Genomic DNA, 17,535 nt, shown 5'->3' with positions numbered 1-17,535 from the left:
GCAGCAGTCGAACATTATCTGTATCCAGAAAGGCCCGTACAGGACCTCCAACATGCGGTCGTGCATTATCCTGTTGAAATGTAGGGATTCAGAGGGATCGAATGAAGGGTAGAGCCACTGGTCACAACACAACTGAAATGTAACGTCCACTGCTCAAAGTGCTAGCACCCCATAACATCACGCCGGGTGATACGTCAGTATGGCGATAACGAATAAACGCTTCCCATGTGTGTTCACCGTGATGTCGCCAAACACGGATTCGACCATTCAGAACCTGGATTCATCCGAAAAAATGACGTTTTGCCATTCGTGCATCCTGGTTCTTCGTCGAGATCACCATCGCAGGCGCTCCTGTCTGTGATGCAGCGTCAAGGGTAACCGCAGCCACAGTCTCCGAGCTGACAGTCCATGCTGCTGCAAACGTCGTCGCACTGTTCGTGCAGATGGTTGTTGTCTTGCAAACGTCACCATCTGTTGACTCAGGGATCGAGACGTGGCTGCACGATCCGTTACAGACATGCGAATAAGATGCCTGCCATCTCGACTGCTAGTGATACGAGGCCGTTGGGATCCAGCACGGCGTTCCGTATTACCCTCCTGAACCCACCGATTCCATATTCTGCTAGCAGTAATTGGATCTCGACCAATGCGAGTAGCAATGTCGCGATACGTTAAATCGCAATCGCGGTAGCCTACAATCCGACCTTTATCAAAGTCGCAAACGTGATGGTACGCATTTCTCCTCCTTACACGAGGCATCACAAGAACGTTTCGCCGGCCGAGGTGGCCGAGCGGTTCTAGGCGCTACAGTCTGGAAACGCACGACCGCTGCCGTCGCAGGCTCGAATCCAGCCGTCGGGATGGATGTGTGTTATGTCCTTAGGTTAGTCAGGTCCAAGTAGTTCTAAGTTCTAGTGGACTGATGACCCTCGAAGTTAAATCCCATAGTGCTCAGAGCCATTTCGAATAACAACGTTTCACCAGGCAACGCCGGTCAACTGCTGTTTCTGTACGAGAAATCGGTTGGAAACTTCCCTCATGTCAGCACGTTGTAGGTGTCGCCACCGGCGCCAACCTTGTGTGAATGGTCTGAAAAGCTAATTATTTGCATATCACAGATCGTCTTCCTGTCGGTTAAATTTCGCGTCTGTAGCACGTCATCCTCGTGATGTAGCAATTTTAATGGCCAGTAATGTATATTGACACCAAATTCTGTGCTTTAACAATAAATATGTTCTGAGAAAAAGAAATGTGGGGCATTATTGAACGACCCTCGTATAATTACTAGTCTGCAAATCACATAAGTACTGTTGTGACCCATTCTTACAAGGGGAGGCCGCCAATTGTGAAATTCAGATTCGATTCATACTGCGCATAATAAAAGCCCATGGCAAGAGGTGTAATGTGGCAAAGCACCAAGATGCACTTCTCAGCTGTTGTCGAGAAAATCGACAGTTAAAAGAAACCGTTGCGGTGAAATACTCTCTACGATTAACAACTTTCTACAGCGTCGTGGCGCAGCGGTAAGCGCTCGGGTTCGTAATCCGAAGATCGCCGGATCGAATCTCGCGCCATGCAACCTTTTCTTTTAGTATTTGTTTTTTGTAATTCAAATATATATATATATATATATATATATATAATTCCCAGCAATCAATTGCAACAATTATGCATATAATAAGTTGTTGAAAGTCGTTTGTCGTGGAAAAACTGGCGACTTCGAACATCATTATGTTTTCCACAAAAACAAAGTTGTGTTTCACAAATGTTATTAATTGTCTTCATAATGTTAACCACGTATAGTTAACGGAAGACGTAGAAACGATATTCCGAAACGAATACGTATAGTGTAAGTCAAACGTTCGAATTAGAATAGAGACCCCACGAACACAAATTTGCTGTGGCAGGTATGAAATATAAACTCCGTTGCTCGCTCGTTACACTTGAAGGACAGATGTTGAATGGGCCGAAATGAGCCGCCGCATAACAGCATAGTTGCCTGCTAACTTCGAAGCCCGCCTCTCGTGGTCGTGCGGTAGCGTTCTCGCTTCCCACGCCCGGGTTCGATTCCCGGCGGGGTCAGGGATTTTCTCTGCCTCGTGATGGCTGGGTGTTGTGTGCTGTCCTTAGGTTAGTTAGGTTTAAGTAGTTATAGGTTCTAGGGGACTTATGACCACAGCAGTTGAGTCCCATAGTGCTCAGAGCCATTTGAACCATTTTTGCTAACTTCGAAAGAAGGTAGATGCGGTCCCTAGCGCAACTTATAACGTCGTCGAAAATCAGTGCGTACGTGAGAGCTTTGGTACACCCTGTTAAACAAACGGAAAAATGGAGGCAGTCCAATTGGAGAGCGATCCGGGCCCTTCGCATGAAAGTGGTGTGGTCGAAGAAGATTCTATACACAGTGAAGTGGCGAAACAACAATTGAAAGTTGCGTTGGTGTATTTTGAAAGCCTCCTTCGTAACAGTAACCGCATCGCAGCAGAACCGTCATCATCAATCAACGAAGAAGCCATGGTAATTGGGGAAGAAATGTTCCAGAATACGCTTCAAATGCTCGCCGAAAAAACCCTCGTTCATGATGAGGAACTGATAGACATTAATGAAATCGACGATAATAATGCCTACGAAGACGTTGACACGAGTCCCATTGCCAACGAATCATAAGACGAATACGAGCCGGACGAGAAGAATAAAAAAGGGTACGACTATATTTCTCTGGATTACAAAATTAGAGCTGTCAATTTGGCCAAAGAACATCCAGGCTGGAGTCTCAAAACTCTATAAAAAAAAGGGGTGCTCTCGTTTGACAAATATGGGCTATTTATCCAGGTGGGAAGAGCAAATCAAACGTGGCGGTAGCAAATTTGATAAATATTGTACCATCGATTCATGAGTGCATGATTGCTTCGCAGAAGCTCGACAAAACTTCCAGCAAGTTACTACCAGAAACCTGCAGCAGTGGGCCTTGGGCGCTGCAAGTCAGTTCCCTGATTTCAACTTCAAAGCTTCAAAAAATGGGTCACCGAATTTAAAAAGAAGCATGGGATTCGGCAACGGAAAATCACAAAATTTGTTTCCCGGAAAGAGACGGCTACCCAAGACGTAATTTTGGCCGCAGCGGACACATTTCGGATCCAGACGCGAACGTTGATAACTAACTTCGACAAAGATTTCGTAATTAATACTGATCAAACAGGTACGTAAAGAGCTGTTCACAAATGTCATATGACATGATGATAGAATATGATCATCTGATATGTGATTGACAACACAGATTTCGTATATTTCTTATATAAACTATATTTTTATATTTTATTTGTCAGGGTGCCAGTATCAGTCCACGCTCAACAGAACTCTCGCTGAAAAAGGGTCAAAGGCTGTCCTGGTAACCCGACACGACATGAACAAGGTGACGTATTCGTATACGGCACAATATTCAATCACGATGTCTGGTCGAGTCTTGCCTCTTGTTTTCGTATGCCTCTAAGAGTCCACAGGTACGTTTGGACCCAGAGTGCAGAAGACAGTCGACGAGTACGCCAAGAAATATACCAGCGTTGTTATTACATCCTCCAAATCCGGTAAACTAACAACGGGTTTATTCATGGACTTCTTGCGTAATGCCTTGCAACCATACGTACAAAAGAAAGAATTTCTCCTTCTGATCGACTCTTGGGGTGGGCAAACGAACCCGGCGTTATACTATGAGATATTCCAGGACGGTAAGAAGTTACCAACGTGCACTAAAAAAGTCATTCCTCCAAAGTGTACTCCTCTCGTCCAACCGTATGACGTGTATTTTTACCGGCAGGTAAAAAATTTGATCAAGCGCCTTCAAAATTGTGCTTTTTTAATCGGTCGAAACCGTGACATCAATTCCAGAGATGATTGTATAAAAATCCAATCCATCGTCCACCACAATTGTCTTCTCCGATTCTTGGCGATATGATACGATACTCGTGGTATGCATCAAACCTGACGAACGATAGAACAATTTTTCAGAATGTCAATCAGGTGTGTTTCCCAACAGATAATTTCAACAACAATTGTTTTTGTAAAAACGCATCGTTTATCAAATGCGCTCAATGTCGTGCTGTTTTCTGCTTTCCATGTTCCTATGGTAACTATCACTCTGGTCCGTGCGATACTCCAGCTACTTCTGGTCACTAATTGTTAATTATGTGCGAGTGTATACCGAACTTCTTAATAAATTGTATCCACTTGAATATTATTTGTGATATTGTGTTTTATTTCAAGTATTATTTTTCCACGACAAACGACTTTCAACAACTTATTATATGTATAATTGTTGCAACTGATTGCTGGGAATTATATATATATATATATATATATATATATATATATATATATATATATATATATATATATATATTTGAATAACAAAAAACAAATAGCAAAAAAAAAGATTGCATGGCGCGAGATTCGATCCGGCGACTGTCGGATCACGAACCCGAGCGCTTACCGCTGCGCCACGACGCCGTAGAAAGTCATTAGTCGTAGAGAGTACGAGGTGCGGCTAGAAAAAAACCGGAGTGATGCTGGAAAAAACATTTATTTACAATTATTTACAATTTCATGTTATCTCCTTCAATGTACTCTCCTCCTCGGTCTCTACACCGCTCCATACGAATTTTCCACTGTTCATAGCAATGCTGCAGATCATTTTCGGTAAGTCCATACATTACTTCCGTCGCTTTTTCTTTTACTGCTTCAACAGTCGCAAATCTAGTTCCTTTCAAAGCTGACTTGACTTTAGGGAAAAGAAAAAAGTCACAGGGGGCCAAATCAGGTGAGTAGGGTGGATGATCTAAGATGGGAATGTTGTGTTTTGCCAAAAATGTCTTCACTGACAACGCACTGTGAGCTGGGGCATTGTCTTGGTGAAGGATCCATGACTTTTTTCTCCACAAATCGTTCCGTTTTCTCCGTACTCGCTCACGTAGTGTAGCCAGGACGCTAATGTAGTAATGCTGATTCACTGTTTGTCCGTCTGGTACCCAATCAATGTGCACAATCCCTTTGATGTCAAAAAAAACAATCATCATTGCCTTGAATTTCGATTTTGACATTCGTGCTTTTTTTTGTCGTGGAGAACCAGGAGTTTTCCAATGCATCGATTGGCGTTTAGTTTCGGGATCGTAAGTAAAAAACCACGATTCATCGCAAGTAATAACATTTTGTAAGAAGGTGGGATCACTTTCAATATTTTCCAGGATGTCAGAACAAATCATTCTTCGGCGTTCCTTCTGTTCAATTGTGAGACACTCTGGAACCATTTTTTAACACACTTTGTTCATGTTGAAACTTTCATGAAGAATCTGCCTAACACTTTCCTTGTCAACTCCTGTTAACTCAGACACTGCTCTGATTGTTAAACGGCGATCTTGTCGAACAAGTTTACCGATTTTTTCAATGTTTGCATCAGTTTTTGCTGACAATGGTCTGCCAGTGCGAGTGTCATCACTGGTGTCTTCGCGGCCATCTTTAAATCGTTTAAACCACTCAAACACTAGTGTTCGCGATAAACAATCATCGCCGTACACTTGTTGTAACATTACAAACGTTTCACTTGCAGATTTTCCTAGTTTGAAACAAAATTTGATGTTAACACGCTGTTCTTTCTGTACACTCAACATTTTCCGACGCACAGACAAAACGTCAACTACTTAAAACAGACGCCACGGGCAGACTGAGTGCAGGAGGCAGATGAAACTCGAGCAGTAGGCGGAGCGAGAGTCACGTGACTTTCAGCCTTATTGCGTTCGGTTTTTTTCTAGCCACACCTCGTATTTCACCGCAACGGTTTGTTTTAACTGTCGATTTTCTCGACAACGGCTGAGAAGTGCATCTTGGTGCTTTGCCACATTACACCTCTGGCCATGAGCTTTTATTATGCGCAGTATGAATCGAATCTGAATTTCACAATTGGCGGCCTCCCCTTGTTAGTGACCAATAGAAATACCTGCTATGGGAATGCACGGTGTCTTTTCCTTTGAAAGAACAGACCCCATACAGATCCCGCAGCTGCGAAACACTGTATGTAAAGTGAATGTGGATGACTGCTGTCAGCTGTCAGCGGGACATTAAGCGGAATCAGCGGTGACGAGTGAGGCGTGCCGAGATAGTCCGTGCAGTTGCGATAACGTTGCGTCCCAGATGGCTCAGTGGTTAATGCACCTGCTTACAAGGGAACCTCCCCATCGCACCCCCCTCAGATTTAGTTATAAGTTGGCACAGTGGATAGGCCTTGAAAAACTGAACACAGACCAATCGAGAAAACAGGAAGAAGTTGTGTGGAACTATGAAAAAAATAAGCAAAATATACTAACTGAGTAGTCCATGCGCAACTGCTGAGGTTTGTGCTGGTGCACTGTCGTGATGGAAAAGGAATTTTTTGCGGTCCAATCGCCGGCATTTTTCTTGCATCTCAGTTTTCAAACGGTTCAGTAAGGATGAATAATATTCACCGGTAATAGTTTTACCCTTTTCCAGATAGTCGATGAGGATTATCCCAAAAGACAGTCGCGATAACCTTTCTGGCCGGAGGAATGGTCTTCGCCTTCTTTGGTGCAGATTCTCCCTTGGTAACCCATTGCTTAGATTGTTGTTTGGTCTCAGGAGTATACTAATGTATCCATGGTGCATCCGCAGTAAGCATACGACGCTTAAAGGCCTGCGGATTCTTCCTGAACAGCTGCAAAAAATCCTTGCAACACTTCACACTATTCCGTTTTTGGTCAAGCGTGAGCAATGGTGGAACGCATTTTGCAGATAGCTTTCTCATGTCCAAATGTTTATGCAAAATATTATGTACCCGTTCATCCGAGATGCCCACAGCACTAGCAATCTCACGCACCTTAACTCTTCTGTCATCCATCACCATATCATGGATTTTATCAATGATTTCTGGAGTCGTAACCAACACAGGGCGTCCAGAAAGTTCAGCATCACTTGTGCCCATATGGCCACTCCGATTATTTTGAAACCACTTATAAACCGTTCTAGTCGAAGGTGCAGACTGCTTCTATTTAGTCTCCTGAGGCGTTTCGCCTTTCATAAAGTAATGTTTGATCACCATACGAAATTCTTGAAATTCTTTTTCGTCCATTTTTTGACAATCACTCGACTTCCTTGATTCACATGAATGCCAAGCACAAAGAAATAGACCAATATGGCTGAAACGTGGTGTGTGTTCTTTCCAAAGATGCTGCTAACTAAACATCACCTTGATAAGCGCCAGTGGTGCCATCTGTCGGACTTTGTACGGACTTTTCAAACGCCCTTCGAATTTAAAAGTGCCGACAGACCATAATCTGACATTTCACATTGGTTGCTCTGTGCCTGGCCAGAGTGTCACATAAGTAACAGTTGACTAAAAAATTAGTCTCTGCCGCATTTACTTTTCATGTGGGGCTTTGGCCAGCAACACAAAAGAAAAGATAGTCATTGAAATGATTTACTGCATTTAAACAGTGAAAGCAATGTGCAGTCTGAAAAATTGCTCGATTCTTTTTCTGTTTTGTTAATAAAGGCGGTGGATGCCAGTTCTACAACTGAGCACTGCCAAGATGTAATAAAATATTACCTGGCAATGCACATTCTCCTTTTTTACGTGATGCCTGGGAGAGCATTGCAGAAAAGAAGTTCAAGAAAGACATTTCTGTTGTGATTCCTCTACTGTAAACTCCACAAATATTACAAATTGGGGTAGCTCTGGTAAGAAAACAATAACTTTGAGAGACTGCTTTTGTATTTTCTTTTATAAAACACAGTGATGAAGTAACAGTACACCCATAGATTATGCGACAGAGAGGGGCAGGCAAAAACATTTCCACATTATGACATTCCTTTTGCATTAACAATCAGCCAAGAATATTCTTTGTGTTGCAGTACAATTTTTAAAGTCATACTGTGTATTTCAATGATTTACATTGACATTTACAAGCTGCTTTGTTGACCACTCACTTAGACTCAGTGCGACCCAGCCTCCACTAGCACTTCCCATGCTTTCCGACAAAAGGTCACACAGAATGCCCCTCATTGGATCGCTCAGCCATCTCTAATCACAGTGTTCATGAGAGAAGAGAGAACACCCACATATCAGAGCATAATCCAGAATGATATTTTCACTCTGCAGCGGAGTATGCGCTGATATGAAACTTCCTGGCAGATTAAAACTGTGTGTCGGACCGAGAGTCGAACTCGGGACCTTTGCCTTTCGCGGACAAGTGCTCTACCATCTGAGCTACCCAAGCACGACTTACGCCCCGTCCTCATAGCTTTACTTCTGTCAGTACCTCGTCTCCTACCTTCCAAACTTTACAGAAGCTCTCCTGCGAACCTTGCAGAACTAGCACTCCTGAAAGAAAGGATATTGCGGAGGCATGGTTTAGCCACAGCCTGGGGGATGTTTCCAGAATGAGATTTTCACTCTGCAGCGGAGTGTGCGCTGATATGAAACTTCCTGTCAGATTAAAACTGTGTGTCGGACCGAGACTCGAACTCGGGACCTTTGCCTTTCACGGGCAAGTGCTCTACCATCTGAGCTACCCAAGCACGACTTACGCCCCGTCCTCATAGCTTTACTTCTACCAGTACCTCGTCTCCTACCTTCCAAACTTAACAGAAGCTCTCCTGCGAACCTTGCAGAAATAAATTACCGGGAAGTTTCATATCAGCGCACACTTTCCTGCAGAGTGAAAATATCATTCTGGAAACATCCCCCAGGCTGTGGCTAAGCCATGTTTCCGCAATACCCTATCTTTCAGGAGTGCTAGTTCTGCAAGGTTTGCAGGAGAGCTTCTGTTAAGTTTGGAAGGTAGGAGACGAGGTACTGGCAGAAGTAAAGATGTGAGGACAGGGCGTGAGTAGTGCTTGGGTAGCTCAGTTGGTAGAGCACTTTCCCGCGAAAGGCAAAGGTCCTGAGTTCGAGTTTCAGTCCGGCACACAGTTTTAATCTGCCAGTAAGTATCAGAGCATAAAGTTGTACAGTGCGAATCACAGTTTGTTAACGTAAACAAAACAAAGCAAGCCGCTGTGCCTGAAATTTGGGATTTAATGCTATAGGTTTTCCATGAAAATGTCGACACAATATCATAAAAAGTGTTTATTATTAATACGTTATTTAACTCTCAACCTCTCTAATACTATCGTGATATGGAATGTCAAAATGGTTACAGAATACATAAATCACATGTTTATAACATGTAGCAGGAGTTTGTGGGCTCAAGAGGTGTTTAACTGTTTGCATAGATCCGTCATCGGTGAGGATACCATAATCAGCAGTGGCATATTTCATAAAACAGACAACCACCTGTAGCAGATTACACGTGTACGTTAAATGAGCTTTGGTGAATTCTACATAATACTGTGCACTGATATGCCTGATATGTCATCTACATAATCTGTTTCCACTGCTTTTTAATTTCCTTTTGATGCTCTTGTAGCTCTTGCTTTCACTCATCACTGGACTTCTAAGGCTTTTTGGATTCTTTTGGCATAAACATGACCTTATTATCAATAACTATGAGGCTATTAGTGAGTTATCTGAGACAGCATCTTCCACATACCTTGCATCTTTCGGTTAAATACAGATTTTCGCTTATATTCTAAAAGTTTTATTCTCTACAGATACCATGCATACATACACTACTGTCTGGTCTCCTCCCCCAACAACCCAATCCATACATACACTATGTGATCAAAAGTATCCGGACACCTGACTGAAAATGTCTTACAAGATCATGGCGATCTCCATCAGTAATGCTGAAATTCAATATGGTGTCAGCTCACCCTTAGCCTTGATGACACTTTCCACTCTCCCAGGCATACGTTCAGCCATGTGCTGCAAGGTTCCTTGGGGAATGGCAGCCCATTCTTCACGAAGTGCTGCACTGAGATGTTTTGAGGCCTGGCACAAAGTCGGCGTTCCAAAACATCTCAAAGGTGTTCTGTAGGATTCAGCTCAGGAGTCTGTGCTGGCCACTCCACTACAAGGATGTTATTGTCGTGCAACCACTCCGCCAGACGCCGTGCATTAGGAAGAGGTGCTCGATCGTGTTGAAAGATAAAATCGCCATCCCCAACCTGCTCTTCAACATTGGGAAGCAAGAAGGTGCTCAAAACATCACTGTAGATCTGTGCCGTGATAGTGCCATGCAAAACAACAAGAGGTGCTAGACCCCTCCATGACAAACACGACCACACCATAACACCACTGCCTCTGAAATTTACTGTTGCCACTACACACACTGGCTGATGACATTCACTGGGCATTAGACATACCCATACTATGCCATCGGATCGCCACATTGTGTACTGCAGTTCATCACTCAACACAACGTTTTTCCACTGTTCAGTCGTCCAATGTTTACACTCCTTACACCAAGCGAGGTGTCGTTTGGCATTTACCAGCATGATGTGTTGCTTATGAGCAGCTGCTCGACTATAAATTCCAAGTATTGGGATCCACTTGCAGTGGATCCTGATGCAGTTTGCAATTCCTGTGTGATGGTCTGGATAGAGGTCTGCATATTACACATTACGACCTTCTTCAACTGTCAGAAGTCTGTCAGTCAACAGACGAGGTCAACTTGTACACTTTTGTGCTGTATGTGTCCCATCACATTTGCACTTTACTATCACATCGGAAACAGTGGACCTAGGGATGTTAAGGAGTATGGAAATCTCATGTTCAAACATATGACACAAATGACACCAGATCACCTGACCACATTCGAAGTCCGTGAGTTCCGCATGGCACCCCATTCTGCTCTCTCACAAGGTCTAACGATTACTGAGGTCGCTGATACGGAGTATCTGGTAGTAGGTGGCAGCACGATGAACCTAATATGAAAAACGTATGTTTTTCGGGGTGTCCGGATACTTTTGATCCCATAGTATACAGCTGATGGGAATGAATCCACAACCTTCAGTGTGTGTGCTCATTTACATTCCACCTCCAGCAGGAATCTGAAATCAGTGAGTATAGAGGACACAAACAGGGACTGTGGGTAGGTGGCACTAGGTGTGACAGTGGGTCGGCCGAGAGGTGTGCTGAGACAGTCTACATAACTATGACAAACGTTGTGTCCGAGTGGCACAGTGGTTGATACAACTGCTTAGCAAGCAGGAAATCTCATTGAGTCCTGGTCCGGGACACATTCTCGCTCATGACTGCTGATCCTGTGAAAATTCCTGATGCAGTTGATCTCATTGGTTCCTTCCCTTTCCTTTCCTTTATCGCCCCTCCACCTCCAATTTACATAATAATTCTTTTATTGTCTCACTTTGGGACACAGTGGTGCTGTGGAACCTCTTCACCTGAATCAACACCATACCTGTACTCATTTTAGAGCTACACCAGTTTATAATTTCATGCAATACTGATTTAAAACAGTCACATGCATACCCCAACACTGGTACAATGACATCACAAGCAAAACAAATGGTGGATGACAAACATGTACAGACAGGATGTATCTGTTATAGACTCTAAGTATTAAGCATGGTTTAGTTCTTAGCATTTTGAATCTGATGGTATTTTGTCAGGTAAGGAAGTTTGAGCGAAGAGGGAGTTAATGTTTCACATCAAAGATAAATAAATGAAAACAAATGTGAGTGCGCCATACTGGTCCTTCACAGCAGCCAGTGGAAACTGTAGAGGGAGAGCAATGGTTGAAAACAGTAATCTGCTTCAAATGGGTGTAGGTTAGAGTAGTTACGCAGTGATGCACAGTGTGATACAGGAGAGCTGACTGAAACCAATACACTTCCATTACTTTACTTACAAGTAGCTAGAATCCTCATTGTGCCACTACTAGAGTCGAGCAGTGGTATCCGTGACTGATACACCATGGTTTGACGCCGCACTGTGCAGCGGTTCGCAGCAGCAGCATCGGACGTGGGCGGCGGCACCCCCAGAGCCGGGCCAGTGGACGGTGCGCGCGCTGTCGCTGCCGCTACCGCCGCCGCCCCGCGTCGCCCACCCCACTGGCGCCTCCTCCCCTGGCGCCGCCCCCGGCGCCTCGCCGCCCCCGGGCGCCACGCCAGGCTCAGGCCGCGGGCTGCGGCTGTCGGCGCCGCTGCAGCTGACCGTCTTCCGGCCGCTGGGCGTCGCCTTCTCGCTGCCGCCCACGCTGAGGGTGGGCGAGACGGCGCAGGTGGACGTCCGCATCGCCAACAGCGCCGCCTCCTGCATGGACGTGAGTAGCTCCAGGAACTAGCCTCTTCTCCCGATTACTGAAGCTACGAGGCTATTCAATAAGAACCCACTGAACGAATGGAGACGACTTTTTTCTTTTTCTAAAGCAAATTATTTCCTTCACAAGGGACAACACGTTCCGCCTGGGCTGTTATTGAATGTTGATGGATGAGGAACCGACTTGTCTCAGTGGCAACCAACTAAACAACATGCACCCAGACTGTATCCCTCCACAACAAATAACGCAGTAATGTGTCTACTATCAATTACACTACTGGCCATTAAAACTGCTACACCACGAAGATGACGTGCTACAGACGTGAAATTTAACAGAGAGGAAGAAGATGCTGTGATACACAAATGATTAGCTTTTCAGAGCATTCACACAAGGTTGGCGCTGGTGGCGACACCTACAACGTGCTGACATGAGGAAAGTTTCCAACTGATTTCTCATACACAAACAACAGTTACCGGCGTTGTCTGGTGAAACGTTGTTGTGATGCCTCGTGTACGGAGGAGAAATGCGTACCATCACGTTTCCGACTTTGATAAAGGTCGGATTGTAGCCTATCGCGATTGCGGATTATCGTATCGCGACATTGCTGCTCGCGTTGGTCGAGATCCAATGACTGTTAGCAGAATATGGAATCGGTGGGTTCAGGAGGGTAATACGGAACGCCGTGCTGGATCCCAACGGCCACGTATCACTAGCAGTCGAGATGACAGGCGTCTTATCCGCATGGCTGTAACAGATCGTGCAGCCACGTCTCGATCCCTGAGTCAACAGATGGGGACGTTTCCAACACAACAACCATCTGCACGAACAGTTCGACGACGTTTGCAGCAGCATGGATTATTAGCTCGGAGACCATGGCTGCGGTTACCCTTGACGCTGCATCACACACAGGAGCGCTTGCGATGGTGTACTCAACGACGAACCTGGGTGCACGAATGGCAATACGTCATTTTTTCGCATGAATCCAGGTTCTGTTTACAGCATCGTGATGGTGGCATCCGTGTTTGGCGACATCGCGGTGAACGTACATTGGAAGCGTGTATTCGTCATCACCATACTGGCGTGTCACCCGGCGTGATGGAATGGGGTGCCATTGGTTGCACGTCTCGGTCATTCGCATTGACGGCACTTTGAATAGTGGACGTTACATTTCAGATGTGTTACGACCAGTGGCTCTACCCTTCATTCGATCCCTGCGAAACCCTACATTTCAGCAGGATAATGCACGACCGCATGTTGCAGGTGTTGTACGGGCCTTTCTGGATACAGAAAATGTTCGACTGCTGCCCTGGCCAGCACATTCTCCAGATCTCTCACCAATTGAAAACGTCTGGTCAATGGTGGCCGAGCAACTGACTTGTCACAATACGCCACTCACTACTCTTGATGAACTGTGTTATCGTGTTGAAGCTGCACGGGCAGCTGTACCCGTACATGCCATCCAAGCTCTGTTTGACTCAATGCCCAGGCGTATCAAGGCTGTTATTACGGCCTGAGGTGGTTGTTCTGGGTACTGATTTCTCAGGATCTATGCACCCAAATTGCGTGAGAATGTAATCACATGTCAGTTCTAGTATAATATATTTGGCTAATGAATACCCGTTTATCATCTGCATTTCTTCTTTGTGTAGCAATTGTATTGGCCAGTAGTGTAAATATTTAACATTGGAGGATATTGTATCTTTACCATCTTTATTACCTATATGGAAATGCTCTACTGGGAAAACAAAATGGAAGGTAACACAAACAAATTATTTATCAACGCAGTGGAAATAACATTTCACAAACTTGGGATAAGGTAATGCACCGGAGGAGTGGAGCAATACAGGGAAAAGAGCAATATACTTTACAACAACAATATAAGTTTTAAAACATATTTTAAAGATCAATATTGTTGTTTTAGTGAGATATTTTTATTCTATTATAGACTTGCATTATTATAGTGATTTTTCATTTATAAAATTACCATTTATTAATGGAGCAAGATGTTTATGAAAGGTATAAACATCGTAAATTCAAGGTGCGAAATGAGAGCTTTGCTGATGACTTAGCAATGATCAGAATAATCAAAACAGGTCATAGAAAAACTATTCAACATAGCAGCAGAGGGAGGTCACCAAATATTTTGTGTGAAAACCCACTGTATGGAATATCAATATCAAAAGAACGGTAAAGTCCTATTTGACGCTGAAAATGGGCGATTTTGCAATTACCCTCCTTCAAATATCTTGGAGACATCATTAGGACTGGATGGTAGAGCAAATCTAGAAAAAAACGCGACACTTCAAAAGGAGTTTGGAATCACATAGAACAACTACAACAAGAAAATAATACTGCGCAATGCTAAACAGCCACATAAAAAGACAGTTCTGTCACCTAAAGCATTATATACATCAGAGACGTTTAACATTGGAGGGCACTTCAAAGCGGTAAAAGTTGAAAATCAGGAGTCGGCAAGTCTTGGGGAAATATGTGTGTTGCCTCGACACTAGAAAACAGAATTTGAGTGAAGAATACAACCTCTGACTTCTAAACGTACGAGGGTAATCCCAAAAGTAAGGTCTCCTACTTTTTTTTATATATAAGTACAGAACTCTGTTTGTGTGGCAGTTGGTCACACTGTTATGAAGAGTGCTTCACGCGCTGTGTGTAAACATGCGCACGCCGCGCTGAGGCGCTCAGTCTTGGCTTGGCAGCCGTCGAGAATGGAGCTCCCGTTGGATCTTACCACCAAGTGCGAATTGCGCGCAGTTATTCGGTTTTTGAACGCAAAGGGCACTGCGCCGATTGAAATCCGTCCCTAGTTGACGGAAGTGTATGGTGAGTCGTGCATGGACGTCAAAAACGTTCGTAAGTGGTGTAGAGAGTTTGCAGCTGATCGGACCAAAATTCACGACGAACAAAGGAGCGGGAGACAGTCCCTAGTTGACGGAAGTGTATGGTGAGTCGTGCATGGACGTCTAAAACGTTCGTAAGTGGTGTAGAGAGTTTGCAGCTGATCGGACCAAAATTCACGACGAACAAAGGAGCGGGAGACCGTCAGTTTCTGAGGAGACAGTGTTGAAGGTTGAGCAAAGCATGCGTGAAGGTCGGCGGATCGCCCTGGATGATCTCTGTACGTTGGTTCCTGGGGTTTCCCGAAGCACCTCTCACAGAATTTTAAAGGAAACATTGAACTACCGGAAGGCGTGCGCATGCTGACTGAGGACCACATGAGGCAACGAGTTGATGCTTCCCGCGCATTTCTTCACCACCTTGTAGCCGAACAGGACAACTTTCAAATGGTTTAAATAGCTCTAAGCACTATGGGACTTAACATCTGAGGTCATCAGTCCCCTAGAACTTAGAACTACTTAAACCTAACTAACCTAAGGACAACACATACATCCATGCCCGAGGCAGGATTCGAACCTGCGACAGTAGCGGTCGCGCGGTTCCAGACTGAAGCGGCTAGAACCGCTCGGCCACACCGGCCGGCCAGGACAACTTTCTGGACTCAATTGTCATGGGTGGCGAAACCTGGGCATACACCAGAGACCAAGCAACAATCACGCCAGTGGCGGCATCCATCTTCGCCAAAGCCGCAGAAATTCGAAAAACACAGTCTGCCGGCAAAGTCATGAAAACCGTTTTTTGGGATCGGGCATTGTTGGTCGACTTTATGTCCACTGGGACCGCAATTAACGCTGACAGGTAGCGTGAGATTCTGAAAAAACTCAAACGGGCAATTCAGAACCGGAGAAGAGGAATGTTGAGCGAGGGCGTACAGATTCTCCATGACAACGCTCGCCCACACATCGCTCGGCAAACCGTTGCTCCCCTGCAACAGTTTCAGTGGAAAACAATCACCCACACACCCTATAGTCCTGACTTGATACCCAGTGACTATCACCTCTTCCCTAGGTTAAAAGAACATTTGGTCAGAGAGGGGTTCAGCTCCGACGACGAGGTGAAAGAAAAGGTTCATAACTTTCTGAACAGCATGGCGGCTAGCTGGTATGACATGGGTATACAAAAACTGCCACAGCGTCTACAAAAGTGAATCCACAGAAATAGTGATTATGTCGAAAAACAGCTAAATGTTCAAGCTGTAAACTGATGTAAACCATTATAGAAATAAACAGGTCTATGTACTTATAAAAAATAGGAGACCTTACTTTTGGGATTACCATCGTAAATAGAAGAGTTCACTAATCCTATACCCAATAGAAACTCTATAATCATAATTATAGAATGGACAACTATTCTGCTCACGTAGTCCCAAGGCTACTATTCGTTCAGTTTATCTTCACTATTGCACTAGTGAAAGTTTTAGAACAATATTAGTTGCATGAATCATTGTGTTTAAGTTTTGAAATTGCCCTCTTGGAAATTATTAACATGGAGTTGGCTCAATTTCCATTGTGGTGTTCACATTAACATATAGCTCGTTCTCAGGGATGACTCTCCATTTGAGAAGAATTTATTACTGGCGATCCCTCCCTATATACTTGGGAACTGGAAAATAAATACAGCAAGCCAGATGATCGAATGTGGTGCTGCAGCAAAGAGCGATAACGCACTTCACGCAGTTTCGACACTAGAGCTCATGACGAACAAGCTGCTGCGTTGTCGCGTTGAAACAGTATTTTCTTCTTCTCCAAGTGCAGTCATTTTTTTCTTCAATTTCTTGTCAAAGCTGTTCCATTTTCTAAGAAGTCTATGAGTATCAACTTTTCGACACGTTGGAACAGATTCACGAGAAGCAATCGATTGTTTTGATTGTTGCGTGTTTCCCGGGCTATTAAGCGGAAGGAGCGGAGTGGTTGAGACGCTGGTGTCACATTCTGGAGGTCCTTGGTTCAAATCTCCTGTAACCATCCGGATGCAGGTTTTCTGTGAATACTGCGATAGTTCCTCTGGAAGGGTGTGACCGATATCCTTCCTTAGTCCGAGCTGGTCCTCCATCTCTAATGACCTAGCTCGCGGAGCATGATGGAACCCTAACTCCTTACTTTAGATACCAGTACAGATTTTCTAGAGTCTAGTGATGAAGAGATCATAGACGATAACATGTAGACGCTAAAAGTCTCGTCTATATGACTCCAAACTCAGTTTCGAAGTTTATTTTCCACCGAGAGAAATCATGGTACCTACAGAGCCAAAATTTATTTCGCCACTAACTTATCATGTAAAATCCTAATTGTCATTCCTGACGGCACGACAGACCTAATGCCCTGCTACTCGTGCACTTTCATTTCATAGTGAGTTAACATCAAATTTTGCGACTTTTTCAACACGTTTTTCAGTAATG

General features: G+C 44.3%; 1 protein-coding gene across 1 annotated transcript in view; it reads left to right on the top strand.

Moving 5' to 3' along the window:
- The window catches only part of LOC126427975 (C3 and PZP-like alpha-2-macroglobulin domain-containing protein 8), an 829,074-nt gene that overhangs the window by 658,739 nt on the left and 152,800 nt on the right, over window positions 1-17,535 (top strand). The window contains exons 12-13 of the mRNA XM_050089861.1: window positions 11,903-12,081; window positions 12,133-12,227. Of these exons, the coding sequence (XP_049945818.1) occupies window positions 11,903-12,081; window positions 12,133-12,227 (274 nt within the window). The remainder of the gene's footprint in view (window positions 1-11,902; window positions 12,082-12,132; window positions 12,228-17,535) is intronic.

The sequence above is a fragment of the Schistocerca serialis genome, chromosome 12 (assembly GCF_023864345.2).
Source record: "Schistocerca serialis cubense isolate TAMUIC-IGC-003099 chromosome 12, iqSchSeri2.2, whole genome shotgun sequence".
NCBI lineage: Eukaryota > Metazoa > Arthropoda > Insecta > Orthoptera > Acrididae > Schistocerca > Schistocerca serialis.
The sequence above is the reverse complement of the archived record's forward strand: the minus strand, read 5'-3'. Positions and strand labels throughout refer to the sequence as shown.